At 41.3% G+C, this 16,588-nt stretch overlaps 2 protein-coding genes across 4 annotated transcripts in view; both read left to right on the top strand.

Annotated features, from left to right (window-relative positions):
- The first annotated feature begins 4 nt into the window (after positions 1 to 4).
- eef1akmt2 (EEF1A lysine methyltransferase 2) lies at positions 5 to 5,410 on the top strand. Its single transcript, XM_037122828.1, has 6 exons — positions 5 to 148; positions 957 to 1,022; positions 2,147 to 2,261; positions 2,489 to 2,596; positions 3,838 to 4,054; positions 5,154 to 5,410. The coding sequence occupies exons 1-6, from the start codon at positions 36 to 38 to the stop codon at positions 5,249 to 5,251; spliced, it is 717 nt and encodes a 238-aa protein (XP_036978723.1). The 5' UTR covers positions 5 to 35; the 3' UTR covers positions 5,252 to 5,410.
- A 4,419-nt stretch (positions 5,411 to 9,829) lies between these two features.
- Positions 9,830 to 16,588, top strand: part of LOC119033404 (protein FAM53B-like) — a 43,093-nt gene continuing 36,334 nt past the window's right edge. For 2 of the 3 annotated variants that reach the window (XM_037123429.1, XM_037123428.1), the window contains exon 1: positions 9,832 to 10,021. The gene's annotated coding sequence lies outside the window, so the exon portion shown is untranslated. Of the gene's footprint in view, positions 10,022 to 16,588 lie in introns of all 3 variants that reach the window. The other variant, XM_037123430.1, reaches the window with a different exon arrangement.

The raw sequence follows: 16,588 nt of genomic DNA, 5'->3' as shown, positions 1-16,588 counted from the left end.
GTAGGCGTCGATTTGACGGTCGCCTCTCCTCCAGCATGGAAGTCAGAGCCACAGAGAGCCCACATGGCTGTGAAAATACCTCGGAGACAGAGGAAGACAGGGACTCGGACACCGATTTTGGACCTTCAAAACTCGGAACGAAAGAATAGTAAGTGCTGTGCTCCGTTAGCACCGTTGCTACATGCTAACTTGTGACGGTTGGTTCCTCTCGCCAGGTACAGACAACAACAGAGCTAACGGACATAACATTAATCTTTCAAAACACGTTTTAATTTATTTATCTACATCTCTAAGAGCCACGGTTTAATGCTGGCACTGTTTACACACTGTTCTGTCAAGATGAATTTGGTGCTGGCCGTATAATTGGCAACATATTGTGTTGAGAGCAAGAGTAAAGTTGAACCTGATAGCTAGAAAGCAAGTAAATGCTGTGAGATAGATACATGGGGAACAGTTGTAGCTGATATTGTTATCTAGTTTACATTTCCCTTTGTTATGGGTGTGTTTGCCGTCGTAGTCTTTGCATTAATAATATACTTTATATCTATTTATAGCACCTTTAAAAAAAAAAACATGCTCTATAAAGTTGTTTGACAAAGAAGCAAAAACAGGAAACTGAGGGAGACAATATTTCAGAATAAACACTCAACGGTCAAATAAAACACCTTGTGTAAGGTGATTTCAAACAAGAAGACAGAACAGACAATGTGACGGTGGAAAAAAAAACACATATAAACGATATGAGTCAATATGAGTAATAAGAATATAAGCCATATAACAGGTAAAATCACAGAAGAAGAGAGAGAGGAAAAGTAAAGCAAGAGCACAATAATAAATTTTTTTGAAAGATGATAAGCCTACGACTGCAGGCTACTGTGCCATGTTTCTTATATAGTAATGTGTCATCTGTAGTTATATATGAGTATTAATATATAACTAATTTTCCTTTTCTGCAGTTGGGAAGATGCGTACCAGAAGGAGCTTGAGACGTTCAAAGACATGGGGGACATTGGTGAGATATGGTAAACACATGCAAATTATTGATGAACTTGAATTTCTTGGATTAACCCCACATGTCACCCCACTGGTTATTAGAGCCCGACCAACAGTAATGACTGAAATCAGCTTATCATGGCTATATCCGTACTTGCCAACCTTTTAAATAGAGAGGATTTTGAAAACCAAAGCAGGGTTTTGAGGGTCATATACTAAAATATAGGACTGTGTTCTCTGCACTGTGGTTGCATTTGAAGAGTGAAAACAACAAAATGATAAGTTAAAGTTAGCATACTAATATTTATCCACTTTTGTTCATTAAGTCATTTTCTTGCCCCTGCCTCATAAAGAGTCTGTGCACACCACTGCCCTGTGTTCGTCAGCCTCTCGATGGGGAGTGACATGATGCAACCCCTGTGATTTCCAGAAAAAATGATGTGGCATATTTTACAGCCCCTTTCTCTTTAAACTTAGTAAGTGAGAAACGGGAATTATTCTCTCCAGGGTGTCTGAAATGTGTCACTTACTGAGGAAGCTGAGGTGCAACAGTCCAGCGGTCTACTTGCTGTACAGGGCCAGAAGCAGGTTATGATAACTAAAAGGAGAAAAGGTGTGAAAAATTGTCATAATAGAGGAGAATTGTGACCGCAGGAGGAAACCAGCAGAGGGCAATGAAAATAGGCAGGGTTGGCAACTATGGATATATCAGTACTGGTGTACATGTTTTCTGATCTGCGTGAACGTGTGTTAACCATAATTTATGGTGACATTTACTGCTTCACTGCACTCATTTTGTTTTGAGTTCATTTTGGACATAAAGTTTATGGTTAAACAGTAAAATATACTGCCTCCATTATTTGTATGTCTTCAACACATGTGACATTTGAAGGATCGTTGCAAAAAACAAATAAATAAATTAATTAATTAATATAATTTGTTTATATAATATAATGTGTATATATAATATAATATGTTTATGAGAACATCAGCCTGTATGGGCCTCTAGAATCTAGTATCGGTCTGACTCAGTTATAACAGTGATGTAATGATTCCTAACAAGGGGTTTGTTTATTAATGCAGTGTTTGTGGTTTCAGATGGTAGCCTGTCTCCTTACTAAAATCTGTGCTCTTTTTTCTTTCTTCATGTGAGGTTTGGTGAGGAAAGCATGAGTCGTGTGTTGCGATGGATGGACAGAGCTGAGATTCCAGAAAGTGCTGCCATTCTGGACATTGGCACTGGAAATGGAGCCTTTTTAGTTGAACTGGTGTGAACAGAGTAAAAATACATTTCTACATTCATGATTTTTTATTTTAAATTTCATGAACACCATGAAGTTAAATGTCAGTTAACCAAATTAGTTGTGGTTAAAGGGGAAAATATGTTTGCTATCGTAATCGTTATTTGTAATCAAACCACTTCAACTTTTCTAAAACATTTCTATAACAACTGATAAGCTATATTCTTCAATTGCTTGTGTGTTTTTGTGTCAAGGCCAAGCAAGGATACAGGAATCTGACTGGCATAGATTATTCTCCAGCGTCCGTAGAGTTGTCCAGAAATGTGCTACAGGCGGAGGACTTAACAGACATATCTGTAAAGGTAGGTTAAGTTATGTTTGTTATATTAAAACTTAAGTATTAGTACAGTTAAATAACACCAGTACACCAACTAGTAGGTACATTCTGTTCATGTGTATTTTGATAAGAAGTGACCAACAGGAAATTGAAACTTTCTAATCGCTCCCCTTCATTCCTAAATGTCAGTGATACAAAATAGCTTTCAGCATACTGTGAGGCAGCCTGGGCCTGGGAAGCTTAGAGGAAACTCTCCTGTGTTTACTATGTGGGAGACTTGGATAGGAAGAAGGCTCTGAAAGTGATGGAAGCCTGCCCACCATTCAGATTAAAGCACGTCAAACCCCAATGAACAAGCAGGACCTAACACATCTACTAACATATATATGCAAGAAAAACACGTTGTAAAGGCTAGCCAGTCTATAAGGGATGTGATGAGTGAGTTTTCCTCTAATGTGTGCATGATACAGTTGCATGTATGTTATATGCATTACTTTGCTCAGGCGGAAAGCCTGCCACTGAAGTCAATATTGACCTTAGCTGGACAGGGTAAGTACGGTGCGTGTGAGAGAAAAATTGGCATGTTGTTCATTTCTTAAATATCGCAGAATGCCAAAGTAATTTGTGTGAATGTGCCCTATTTTGTGCATGTGTAGCCTTTAATGGAGTCTGAGCAGTTTCAGCTCTTCCTTGTCCAGTTTCCTACCTCAAAGGTCGTTCTTAGTCTCAAATCTACGCCAAGCCCCCGTCTCCACGTACATTAGTCACTGTCTGCTGCTGCTTAATTATGTCACCTTCGTACATTCCTTCAACATCTTTTTTTTTTCATTTTACAGACTCACACTAATATGTTAACTGAGGTCTGTTGCAACAACATATACACATTTCTGTTGCCACTGAATCACCGTCGATTCTCCTTCATATATCACACATTTTGTGACCCATGGTTTGTGAGTATGTGGCTCTGGAGCGCTCCCCAGAGATCTGGTGTTCTGCCCTCTGTCCAGATAAAGAGCTCCTTTCACTGGTGGTATTACAGGTCAGCAACCTCCGCAGAATTAACTGCTGTCATGGCAGAAGTAGGAATTTAGTTTTAAAGTTAAGCAGCGAGGTATAACACATGCTGAAAGATGTCTTCCTCAGGTAAATATATAGTTTAGCCTACATGTAAAGAGTCAGAGTATACATAAGGTGCCATATTATGTATTTGTTTTAGGGTCGATCAACAGACAAACCTTTCCTAAACTCACCTTTTCTTTATTTTAGGAGATGGACTTCTTAAACTGTCAAGGCGAGCTGAAGGGTTTTGATGTCTGCATCGACAAAGGAACATTCGATGCAATAAGCCTAAACCCAGACAACGCCAAGGAGAGCAAAAGACTATATGTCCAAGCGTTAAAAGATGCTCTTAAGGACAAAGGATTCTTCGCTATCACTTCCTGTAACTGGACAAAAGAGCAGCTGCTAGACAGATTCAGTGAAGGTGAGGGGAACTCTGAAATAAGTCATTGATATGTGTGATGATAAAAGGATTCTTTTGATTCTTGTTAATTTCTTTATGAGAGCTGCTTGTTCATCAGGGTATGCAGCTCTCTGCAATCATTCAAAGCTTAATGATTCGACTGGTAAAGACTCTGTAAACTGACCTTTGATCAGATGTTTAAAAACAATAAAGTAGGTGCATGTCAACTTGTTTTTTAAACAGCTGATTCTACCTTGCCACTGCTCAATCCCAGTTTATTTCACTACTTAAACTTAACAATCTAAAAAATACACAACATGTTTGTAATGTTAAAGAATCCCTGGTGAGTTTTTGACTTTTTGTAGCAATATGTTTTTCCAGACAGTGGACCCTGTAGTCCTTACAATAGTGCTTCAATAAACCAACAAAGACAGGGAAGAAGGCTGTTAACCATCAAACATGGATGTTAACAATGCTGCATTTAAAATGTGTTGTTTTTTTTATAACCTCAAGGGTACACACAATGGGTTTCACTAAGCAACTCTAATTATAAACATAACTTTTTTTTTTTTAACAAGAAAGCTTCACCTTCAAATGTGTGTGTGCAGAATTCTAAATAGGTTAACTTAAAACTCGTTGATCCTGTAGATGTGCATTAGTGTGATTTACAGCTGTGTCTCTCTGGCATGTAACATCTTTATGTTTGACTGTATTGTTGTTTCACCCTCAGTCAAAACACAGACACAGTACCAGAAATACGACAGTTACCTGGCAGGTTGTTAAGCTGCAGGCAACAACAGCCTTGTAAAGTCAGAATTTCGGCAAGCTTCCAATAGCTGTCAGTCGTCTCAGTGCAGTCACTCTGGAGAGCCTGCAGGGGGCCAAAGGGCCTTGAGATCTCATCTGTCACACTGACAGCCTGCCTTTACAAGGCCCCAGGAAACACCACAGATGGTGGATGGATAGTTCTTGACTCACAGTGCTTCTCCTAACCTCTCTGTAGCCATAGTCAGCAGGAAAAGATTCTTGGCATCTGTGTTGAACACAGCATGTTGACGTTCTGGTAGTTTGCACAATGCACATTTCTTAACATGCACTTTTTCTCTGTGTTGCCTCACAGGATTTGAGTTTGTACAGGAGTTGCCTACACCAAGTTTCCAATTTGGAGGCAAGAAAGGCAACAGTGTGACTGCACTCATCTTCAAGCGAGTACTTTGATTCAAATGACACCAGAAAATTTTTGTTTGTTTGTTTTTTTTGTATAAGACATGATTATGTTGTTTTCATTTTGAAGAACTTTGTGTAATTAAGCAAATATGAAGTGTAACTGAGTAGGGACGGCCTCTTGGAATAAAAAATCACTTTGTTTCGTTTTTACTGTTGTATTAACATTATATTAATCCATAGAGCTGGAGACACATGTGAAATTGTCTAATATTGTAATGGAATTACACTCAATTTCAGTTATCCTGCTGACAAAGCAAACAACAAGCATGAATGAAAACAGAACTATGTATTTTCGCTTCCTTTTCAAGAGGAAAAAAAAATTGAACATTTTTTCATATTTCATAAATCATCTTACAGCCCCTCAAATTACTTTGTAAGGGCCCCGTTGAGGGTCCTGACCCACAGTTTGAAAACCCCTGTTCTGTCTTACCAAGTAGTTAATTGCATCCATCCTTTATGTCATGAGAAATAGCCCGCACCTAATTGGCTAAACTGGAAACCAGCAGAGCATGGGGTCCTAAGGACCACGATTAAGAATGCCTGACATAAATGAATAAACAAGCGGCCACGCCGTCTGTGGCAGAGTGGCCTATCTGCCATATTTTCTTCAATGGTATCATTAACAACTGCCAAACTCTGGTTCCTAATTGCAAGCTCCAGCCAGCAGTCCAATGGGAGCTGTCTACGTCAAGGCACGCTGTTGAGTAAACACATGCGAGCTTTACAAGAATTACTGCCTGGAATTTTACAAGGCTCTGGATATCCTGCCTGGATGTGCATATTATTATGCCAATGTTTACAACTCTCTCGGAGAATTTCCCATGAAGTGAAACCACCTCCATTGAGCTCAACTGAATATCCTCTGTTTTAAGTTTTGTCAGCATTCTCTGTCACTTTGTCTCAAACACCTTGTTAGGCAGCTCTGTGAGTGTTTTTCATTGTCACAGTGTCATTACATTTTCATATGTGCTGAAGTTACCTCTTCGGCCCACTCCTTTCCCTTCACTGCTCAGGTGCTGTTGCTAAGAAACAAACCACCACAGTCCTCTTTGCCTAAGTAAAGTCACGAGTTTTAGTCAGTGCAAGAGCATTTAAATGATCATTCAGACTAGCCTTTACTTTTAGAGAGGTTCAACTGAGTTGCATGTATGTGATAGTTTTAAACAGTGTTGTAAAAAGTCAAGGTCAAGAAATATTACTTTGGTAAAAGTCACCTATACAAATCGTAGTTAAAGTCAAAGTATCTGATATCAAATGTACTTAAGTATCAAAAGTAAGTAAAGTAAACTACGACTATATGTACTGTATATATATGATGTATACACACTGTGGGTTGACCAATCATAGGATCCAGTTATTACTGAAATCAGTTGCTATCAGTTGGCAATTAAATAATTGATATAACACTGCACAACTTTTGCTCAGATGTAGCATGTAATCTGCAAAATAACTAAAGTTATAAAATTAGTGGAATATAAAGAACAATAATTGCCTCCAAAATGTTGTGGAGTGGAAGTATAAATGAGCAGAAAATGTAAATAATCCATCCACTCTCGTACAGTACCAGAGTAAATGTACTTAGTTACATTCCATCTCTGGTTTGATACTGGAGGTATTTTGACCATGTGTCTGAGACATGCCCCACGGTGTGCTGTAAACTGGCTTTATGTTTGAAGTGCCACTTTTTTATTCAAAAGTGAAGTTGGAACCATTTCTCTTCATCTTTTAAAAGCATTTTATTACCATCCACGTTTAGGTAAAATAAAACTGTGGATCCTTCTGGGTTGAACTGGGCTGTACAGTACATTCAGCACTGTCAGCACTTTCATGGCTTTTGGGTTGGCACATGTTTGAAGCTACACTTTTATTCCACTCATAATATAAACCTATAAGCTTTGAGACCTGATGCCATAGCCCACTGGCTGCCCTACCAGCATGAATGCCATGCTTTCATTTTAACCTCTCAAGTGTGATACTGCAAATATTTATGTTTTCTCACTCCATCTCCCTGGAAACACGTTTGAAGGTCTCTTAATAGGATTTTCGTGGATTGATTGAATTACTCCAGCATGTAGCAGTGAAGTTTTTTCCATGGCATGGAAGCCAATGTGGAAGTGGGAAAGATTTCCTCTTTCGAAGCTTTTTAGCCTTTTTCACACTCCACCTTCTGAGTTACACTATATTACCAAAAGTATTCGCTCACCCATTCAAATGATCAGAATCAGGTGTTCTAATCACTTGGCCTGGCCCCAGGTGTATAAATTCAAGCACTCAGGCATGCAGACTGTGAAACAAGACATTTGTGAAAGAATGGGCCGCTCTCAGGAGCTCAGTGAATTCCAGCGTGGAACTGTCATAGGATGCCACTTGTGCAACAAATCCAGTCGTGAAATTTCCTCGCTCCTAAATATTCCACAGTCAACTGTCAGCTCTATTATAACAAAATGGAAGCGTTTGGGAACAACAGCAACTCAGCCACGAAGTGGTAGGCCACGTAAAGTGACGGAGAGGGGTCAGCGGATGCTGAAGCGCATAGTGCAAAGAGGTCGCCGACTTTCTGCACAGTCAATTGCTAGAGAGCTACAAACTTCATGTGACCTTCAGATTAGCCCAAGTACAGTACGCAGAGAGCTTCATGGAATGGGTTTCCATGGCCGAGCAGCTGCAGCCAAGCCACACATCACCAAGTGCAATGCAAGGCGTCGGATGCAATGGTGTAAAGCACGCCGTCACTGGCCTCTAGAGCAGTGGAGACGCGTTCTCTGGAGTGATGAATCACGCTTTTCCATCTGGCAATCTGATGGACGAGTCTGGGTTTGGAGGTTGCCAGGAGAACGGTACATTTCAGATTGCATTGTGCCAACTGTGAAATTTGGTGGAGGAGGAATTATGGTATGGGGTTGTTTTTCAGGAGCTGGGCTTGGCCCCTTAGTTCCAGTGAAAGGAACATTGAATGCTTCAGGATACCAAAACATTTTGGACAATTCCATGCTCCCAACCTTGTGGGAACAGTTTGGAGCGGGCCCCTTCCTCTTCCAACATGACTGTGCACCAGTGCACAAAGCAAGGTCCATAAAGACGTGGATGACAGAGTCTGGTGTGGATGAACTTGACTGGCCTGCACAGAGTCCTGACCTGAACCCGATAGAACACCTTTGGGATGAATTAGAGCGGAGACTGAGAGCCAGGCCTTCTCGACCAACATCAGTGTGTGACCTCACCAATGCGCTTTTGGAAGAATGGTCAAAAATTCCTATAAACACTCTCCTCAACCTTGTGGACAGTCTTCCCAGAAGAGTTGAAGCTGTAATAGCTGCAAAAGGTGGACCGACATCATATTGAATTCTATGAGTTAGGAATGGGATGGCACTTCAGTTCATAGAATGAGTAAAGGCAGGTGAGCGAATACTTTTGGTAATATAGTGTATGACTATCATGGCTGCATTACAACATGTTTTCAACCTTAAAGGTTCACTATGTAGTTTTGGGGAAGACATTTTAATTGGAAGAGAAGGATCTTCATTGACTTATTTGTTCTTATGCCTAAACAAACTTAATAAATAAACTGTTTCCGTATTTGAGACAGACTAAACTAAATAAATAAACTGTCTTTGTGGTCTTGACTGAATAAACAAACCGACCTTGACGGACAACACAATTTCAGCTGTTTTACTTTGTTTACATTTGGCGGACCCTGCCACATTTCTAGCCTCAAACAGGGTTCTGTGGACCCTATTGTCCCGCCAATATCAGTTTCTTTGTTCAGTCATGGAAAAGATAAATAACTCAAGAGTTTGTATAATTACATCAATATTGTAAATATTGAATTTCTTCTACGTTATGTTTCATCAATTGGCATGTTTTTCAATATGTCTGGGTCAGCTCACAGCAGAGAGGGAAACAATCAGTTCTTAACTACTTGTTGTTAATTTGATTTATTAAGACGTTTAAGTTCATTTGTTTTATCGACTGGCAACCATCATGTTTGGTTCATTGTTTTCGACTACACTCAGTGCAAGAGTAAAGGAAACGACGAAGATTTTTTTCATAGTTAATTAGGTTTAATTTGACATATGACAACGTTAAAGTTTGTTTGTTTTTTATCGATGAGCGACATTTGTATATGTCTGGGTCATTGTTTTGGACTAAATTGAGAGTACAACAAAAAAGGAAACAACCAAGATGCACGATATTAACTTTTTTTTGTTAGCTAATTAGTGTAAACTTAGCTTACCTTGCAGTACAAACTTGTCAACAACTATTAGCTTCACTAGCATCAATGAAAAGCATACAGTAATACAAGAAAGTGGCACATGAGTATCGTAAATGCCTGACGGTGGAACATACCAACTCGGCAGGGGGGGACTGTGTTAGGCGCAAGTCAAACTTTACGCTGCGAGTGATCAAACACAAAATGAATGCGTTGTTTTTAATTGATAAGTTAAAGTTAAGGGTGTAACTGTACAGTGACGTGGTATCCCCGCTGGTAAACACGTTTTCCAGTCTTCTTCTTCTGGTGTCGCCACCCCCGTCGTTCACATCGCTCGTCCGTACGCGGATATTGTTACAATCAGTGCTGAAGGCTGAAAGCAGCAGCGAGCTCTCAGTCGCTCGCAGTCCTGCTCAGTCCTGCGCTGGCAACGCTGAACTGGCGGCTGCAGCTGCGACAAACTTTTTTTTCTCTCCTTTTCCCTGATTTTTGTCTGCTTTCCCCTCCTCTGTTGAAGATGACCTAACTTCGAAAGAGCCTCTGCTGGCCAGGTAATAAGGGATACGTGATCGTTATAACTCAAACTGTGTTCAGGCATACATCATCATGTTTCCTCTGGTTTTTGTCTGCTCTGGGCTTTACTTTTGTCTGCTCATGTTGTTTTTTTTTTTCTTATGTGACTTAAACATGTGATGACAGTAGTGTTGGGTTAGTTTGGGCACAAATCCGAAAACGGAAATGTGTTTTTTTCGTATGTATTTCTTATCATGGCATTTGTTTTCTGCCTTCAAATCAGACAAGGGACACAAAAGTGCAGCTTGTGGCTTGTCTGTGTGGTTGCCAGCTTCGTTATTGCAACTTTTCTGCTCTTAATCAGCTTTTTTTTTTTCTTTTTTTAAAATTATCTTATTTTTATTTTTATTTTTTAAAGTGAGTCTTACAATCTGAATAAGAAAATCTGCTGTGCTTGCTCGTCCCAACCTGGCCAACCTGTTGTTGCCATTAAAATGTCTTCTTCTTGGGGGGGGGGGGGGTTGCATACATTAACCAAGCTCTTTTTGAGCCTGCAAACTCCCCTCCATCTATCAACTGGGGCAATAAAGCTCGGGCTGTTGTCAGAAACGATACCTGTGGGTGGGGAGGCTGTGCGGTCGCTCTGCAGCTCATATTGACATACATCTTTCTTACCACAACTCCAAGGAGAGATTGAGAGAATCATGAGTGCTTTGAGTCATGAGGGACTGGTATCTGTCACCGATCTCCACCACACATTGAAGTTTCTTGTTTCCTCTGGAGATAGTCATCTGAGATTACTAGGTGACACAGGTTTCTGGGCGATTTTCCTGCTGAAAAAGGCTGAAACAATGAGCCGCTTCATCCTTCCTCAAATCTGTTTCAGTTTTCAAAGGCTGCATCCTTGGAGTCCAATCAAAACACACCCGGTGTTGCAGCCGACTACGTGACAGATAATCGTTTATTCTGAATAAATTTTATTAAACATTTATGAAAAGTGAAACTGAGCGTGCCCATGTAGACAACTGATAAGACACTGATAAGAGTGGACAGAAGAGTCTGCCAACTCCAGGCATATAGATGTCTTACTGGCAAGAGAATAAAGTCGATTGCCTTGTGTAGTATTGATTTATGTGTGGATTTATTGTTGGCTACGTGTCTTAATCAAAGGGCAGGGTTCAGCCTCATTTTGTAACTACTTTATTGCCCTCTTAGTTCAAAATGAAAGACAGCAACACTCTGAATATGGAGCACAGTGGCAGTGGGGCATTAAGCTGCTTATTCGTCAGTGTTGTTTCCTATCCATTGTGGGTTGTAGGAAGTAAATGTTGGTATGATGTTTTGCCCTGTCTAATATTGCACGGCAGTTGGTTTATCTCTGTGGACACCATAAACATGATACCACGAAGAACTGGTTTGGTGCCGGACTACCTCAGATTTAAAAGTCCTTGACTTGCAAGGATGGCAGGCTAGTTTTGGTTAAAACAGGAAATGAAGAAGAACCCTGCCCTCAGAAATGCACGCTGAAGTTCAGGGTAGAAGTGAAGCAGAGAGCTGGGCAAAGATTTGAATCACATGTCAGCTCTGCAGTCTAACTACAAAGAGTTTCCTGATAAGGGTGCCTCAAAAATATTTGTTAAACTCACATTTGTAGGTTTGTCTAATCTGTCATTCCAGTTTTGCTAAGGTTATGATGATAGCACCTTGCTTTGATTTCCTGATAAACCACTCCTGGAAGGTTTTGGCTTGAAGTGAATCTATCAAATTCTTTCATGTGAACCTGCAAATGTTGTTTACCTGTTGATTTTATCTGACAAAGGCTCAGACTGGCTATATTCGTGCCAACACCTGAGCCCTGTACCCCCCCTTTTTTTTTTAAATGAAACTTGGATTACAGTACAGCCTATTTGAAATATTGTCCAATTAAATGTGGAAATACTGGATTACTGATTGTGATCAATCTAGAAACATTTGGTCTTCAGTCAACAGAGTTTCGATACTCAGCCCCACTGTCTGACTAAAGGGGAAGAAGCAAGTGACACATTGACGTTCTCACCGCTGCCAGTTATCATTTTTAGCCTCTAAATGTTTTTGTGAAGCGCAACTTGATGCACTGCAATTGTCCCCGACAACAGCTCTGGCATTGTTACACTCTAGACTTGGTTTTAGACTAACTATAGACATAATTTATGGGCGCAATTAAGGCCGGTGGGTTTTTAAAGGGGATCACTCTGCACTCCAGTGTGTGCTTAAGACGCGCACATTTGCAACGTCTTTGTGTTGCAGGCAAAAGGCCCTATTAGAGCCCCATTCTGTCAGTGGGCAGCTGTGTGCTGAGCAAGCCACTGGTCCGTTCTCCGTCTGTGTGTACAACTCTCGCTCAGTCTACACATTCAGCCACTTTCCACTTTCTGTCAGTTTCTCTCTTTTTGACTTTCTCTATATTTTAGTATCATCCTTTGCCTGTTTCCCCCCCCCCCTTTTTTTTTTTTTTTTTTTTGCTGTTATTTGTCTTTCTGCTCCGCTAACACTCTAGCTCTCTTTCTTTCCCTTGTTCTCTGGCCCAAGGCATTATGCAAAGCTACCAGAAAAGGGTTGTTAGCCATGCTTGTCTGTGCTTCCATGCTACCCTCTATTCATTTCAGAAGCTTCCCTTTCTTCTCTGTGACCTGCTGTCATAACTGCTGCTGCTTCGCACACACACTGAAACTCATACCACTTGGCTTCAGGGAGTTAAAAACAAACTTGATTTGATTTTTCACTTTTTTAGTATCAGCTGTTATTCCTCATTTTGTATATTCCTTCCTCATTAACATGATAGATTTGTAAGTCTGGCGTCTCGACGCCCACAGAGCCAAGGACCTGCAGCTGAAAAGAAAAGAAAAGAGGCATTCTCGCATACACCAGAGAAGAACTCCCCCAACCCCCCAAACACAGGCACCAGACTCTACTTAGAGATGAAAAGCATTCTGGGATGCAATGGGAATGCTCCCATCAACATGTCTTATTTTGGTGATAGTGAAGAACTCTCCTTAAGTTCGTAGTTGGCTCTAGTGTTGCTTTTTGACTCTCAAGTGAGTGACTTTGAAACCCTCAGGGTCTTTGTTTTTATCTCATCTGAAAAAAGGAGCACTTCACTGGCATGGATTTGTTTGGATATCTGGTGTCTGATGGTATTAAATTGTGGCATGCAGAAGGTGTTGTCTGTGTTCCTTTGGAAAAGCCTGTAGTCCAGATGAGGTCATGTTTTGTCTTTCGTTGGCTCGTGTCGTCACATCACCCCAGTTGTGAGTGACAGTTGTTGGCATTGTTCTGTTTATTTTCCTCAGCTACTCTGGATTGGCTTCACCTCAAGAAGTCAGCCATCACATAGCTCCTGTCTGAATCATGCGGCGTGGAGATGGCTTTTCTGTGCAAACAACCAACCCCCTCCCAAAAAAAGAAAAAGGAGAAATGAAAGCCTCTGTTGGTGTTTGGCACAGACAGTCTAATTTGATGTATTTTTAGAGCGTGTTTTCCACAGCTGTGACAAAACTTAAAGAAGCTCTTTTGGAATAACTTGTAGCCATTTACATGTCGTAAAACTTTTCAATTAGATGTATGTGAGCAGATTGTAACAGGGCAGGAAAAGCAAGACCTTCCCCGTCTCTGTCGGATGCACATTGAAGCCTGTGTATGATTTGCCTAAGTCGTTTTAAAACTGCTGGACTGTGGATTTCTTTGTGAAGGACTCGTGTTAGATTTTGCCGCGAAGGGCCAAAGGATGTGACTTTATGCTCGTTCAAGTGTCGAGTCTCAGTGACTCTCTCCGCTCCGCTAACAGAGTGCAACAGTAGCTAACATTAGTTGAGAAATGGAGTCAGCGACCATGAACAACCAGCTTCTAGCACAAAACGGAAGTACCACAGAGTTGAAGCAGAGACTTTTACAGATGGCTACAACAGTTCTTCCTCCTTCAATCCCTTTGCTCGATTTAACGTGCTCAGAAATGGCTCTCTTGAGCAAGTCCTGGCTTGAGAACAGAGCCATATGTCCCGACAATCCTGCTTGTTCAAAGAGGGCCAATTATCAGGGTGACATGTGTCATAATTCCCCCCGGTTGGCCTTTACGGTATATTCTAATTGGCTCTCACTAGACGGGTTCTTGTCTGTCAGCATGTTTTTTCATATACCTGGAGGGCATCCCAAAACAACAGCCCAAGACAGTGCACCATCAAGCAGGAAGATTTGCAACTGATTAGCTTACTGGCAGCAGAAAAGCTGATTCACTGCAGAATGTCAGGAAGTAGATTTAGAAGGGTGCCAGTGAAGATCTAACTTGGCTATTGCAATAGACAGGTTTAGGTTACCTTTATTTTATGTGTGTGTGTGCGTGCGTGTGTTTGCTTTTTCCCCATTGTAATTTAAAGCCTGGTAGGAGTAAAACAATGATGCTGTTGCTACTTTTGTTTTTTGCCCAGCATATGGACCTTAGCACCACAAGGGTTGTAATAATTGAACTGACAATTTGTTTGACTTCGATGTCTTTCTGCAAAGATTTGATCGAATCGTGGATTCTGCCCACAATTTGATTAGACATGATTCGGTTGAATTAGATCCCTCCCATGAGAACGACCGCTCGAAAAATGGGAACAGAACAACAATGATCAGTCCTTGTTGTTATTCAGACATCTGTACATCTTGCTCTAATGAATAATTTAAAATGAATGCTTTTAAACACGTCTTTACAACACTCTCAAGGAGTTGGAGAACTTGCAGGCATCCCATTGCATTTATTTTACAACCCTTCTACACACTATGCTGAGCAGCCAGAGGGTCCATATGGTGAGCTGAGCCCCCCCATGAATGAATGAATGAATGAATGAATGGGCCGATGGAATGCTACTCGTGGTTTTCTTTCTGACATTCTCACACCCGTTCACACTCTCAGCTCAGCCATAATATACCGCCACAACATGAGTGTGGTGTTATGTAGCCTGACCCACAGGAAGTATGCTGGGGATAACTGGCTGCCATTGGTTGACTATTTTAGTCAGTCAAAATTCCCCCCCGCTTTCATTATCTGCATGTTGCTATTTTGCAAGGGCACGGCCGATGCATGGTGTGCTTATGCTGCAATCCATTGCATGGTGGAAGTTGTTTGTTCAGAATTAGTGTTCAAGACTTTGTCTGAATGCATCCCAGTCCATTCTCACTACCAATGCAACAGCCAGGTCAGTGGGCATAGGCTTCAAAGTTTCACGCGGTAGTTGCCCCTCCAATGTCATTTGTTGAGTTGCCCCTCCAGTGCAGCAGTATAAAGGGTGAGAGAGTCGGAATCAGGGGCCAACTGGGGTAGTTGGTTGGGCCAGTGGGTCACCCCAGACATGGAACGGTGCAATGAAACAGTCACTCAGGTCAAAATTCCAAGTTGGAGGCTCCAGAAGATCCGTCGATCCCAACTTCACCAATAAAAACACATGCAGTGAATAATTACCTTTTCATCACTATTTACTTCATGTCATGTTTGTGTTGTGACAGGCGCTCTAACAACAGTCGCTCTTTACATTTTCGTTCGGTTGATCTGTGCTTGATACAAGTTATTGCTAGCACGATGTACCAACCTACTCCTCCTGTCTCATTTTGTGAGTGGACTAATGGTAAATCAGCTGCTGTAGTTGCCTGTGACGTTCAGGGACCTGTCATACAGGCATCCATCTTCTGCGGTCGCCCATGTTTTCCCCAGCAGATGCACTAGGACACATTTAGATTGGAAGTCTGGAATTGCACTGGATTGCCTTTGATCAGACTTTTCTGCCAAACCATGACATTTTTCTGTGTTGGGTATTCTGTGTTGGGCATTCTCTCTCAAGATGAGTAAGCAGTGCAAACAAACAATCCCTGTACCAGAATGATAATGGATTCAGTCAGACCTTTCTTCAAAGCTGGCACAGCACTGAAAGAAAGTGTGGAGATATTTCTGGCATTGTGAGACTAGGTTTCATGTCATGGTAGTAATGTTATTGGTTGACTGGTACTGATCTGTACAGTCTGTATAACATCACTTGCTTACAGAGCATAGGAGTGGTCCCCCTCATAATAGAGCTGAGCAATTGCAGCGTATTGCTATCAGCGCTGGAGGCTCCCATGTAATGTATCCCTGATGGATTAGGGCTCTGGTTAGTGTGCACAGAACAGAACAGGCACTCATGGATAATGGAAGAAACCACAGACGGGAAGGCAAGGATTGATAGGAGGAGGGGGGTAGTGTAATTAGTGGGGTACGTGATGTATGGAGAGTCGTGGCATGCGAGGGTCACTCCAGGGGGCAAGAGGCCCCCATACCTTCCTTTACTCAAACTGAAACACCTGATCCTATGCCTGTCAGGCTTCTAAAGAGCTCAGTTAACCAAGTCCTGGTCTGAGACACAGGGGTCGACCCCAAGCAAATTTCAGAGCAGCTGTGTTGTGCTGAACATGTTGAATGGTCCAGTTTCCTTTTTACAAACACACTCCCTGATAAAGAAACGATGAGCTGTTCAGATTCTTCCTTATTGTTGGGTGATGACAGAATTGTTCACGTCATTAGCTGTCACTGTTGTGTGTTTTGTGTTTGGCTGCTATGG

The sequence above is a fragment of the Acanthopagrus latus genome, chromosome 15 (assembly GCF_904848185.1).
Source record: "Acanthopagrus latus isolate v.2019 chromosome 15, fAcaLat1.1, whole genome shotgun sequence".
Lineage (NCBI taxonomy): Eukaryota > Metazoa > Chordata > Actinopteri > Spariformes > Sparidae > Acanthopagrus > Acanthopagrus latus.
This window is presented reverse-complemented; position numbering and strand designations above follow the sequence as displayed.

Excerpts from the sequence above, each read along its gene's own strand:
- eef1akmt2 (XM_037122828.1), top strand. The coding sequence starts at position 36 with ATGGAAGTCAGAGCCACAGAGAGCCCACATGGCTGTGAAAATACCTCG. Across the intron at positions 149-956 it reads AAACTCGGAACGAAAGAATA|TTGGGAAGATGCGTACCAGA; the intron begins GTAAGTGCTGTG and ends CCTTTTCTGCAG. Across the intron at positions 4,055-5,153 it reads GCTAGACAGATTCAGTGAAG|GATTTGAGTTTGTACAGGAG; the intron begins GTGAGGGGAACT and ends GTTGCCTCACAG.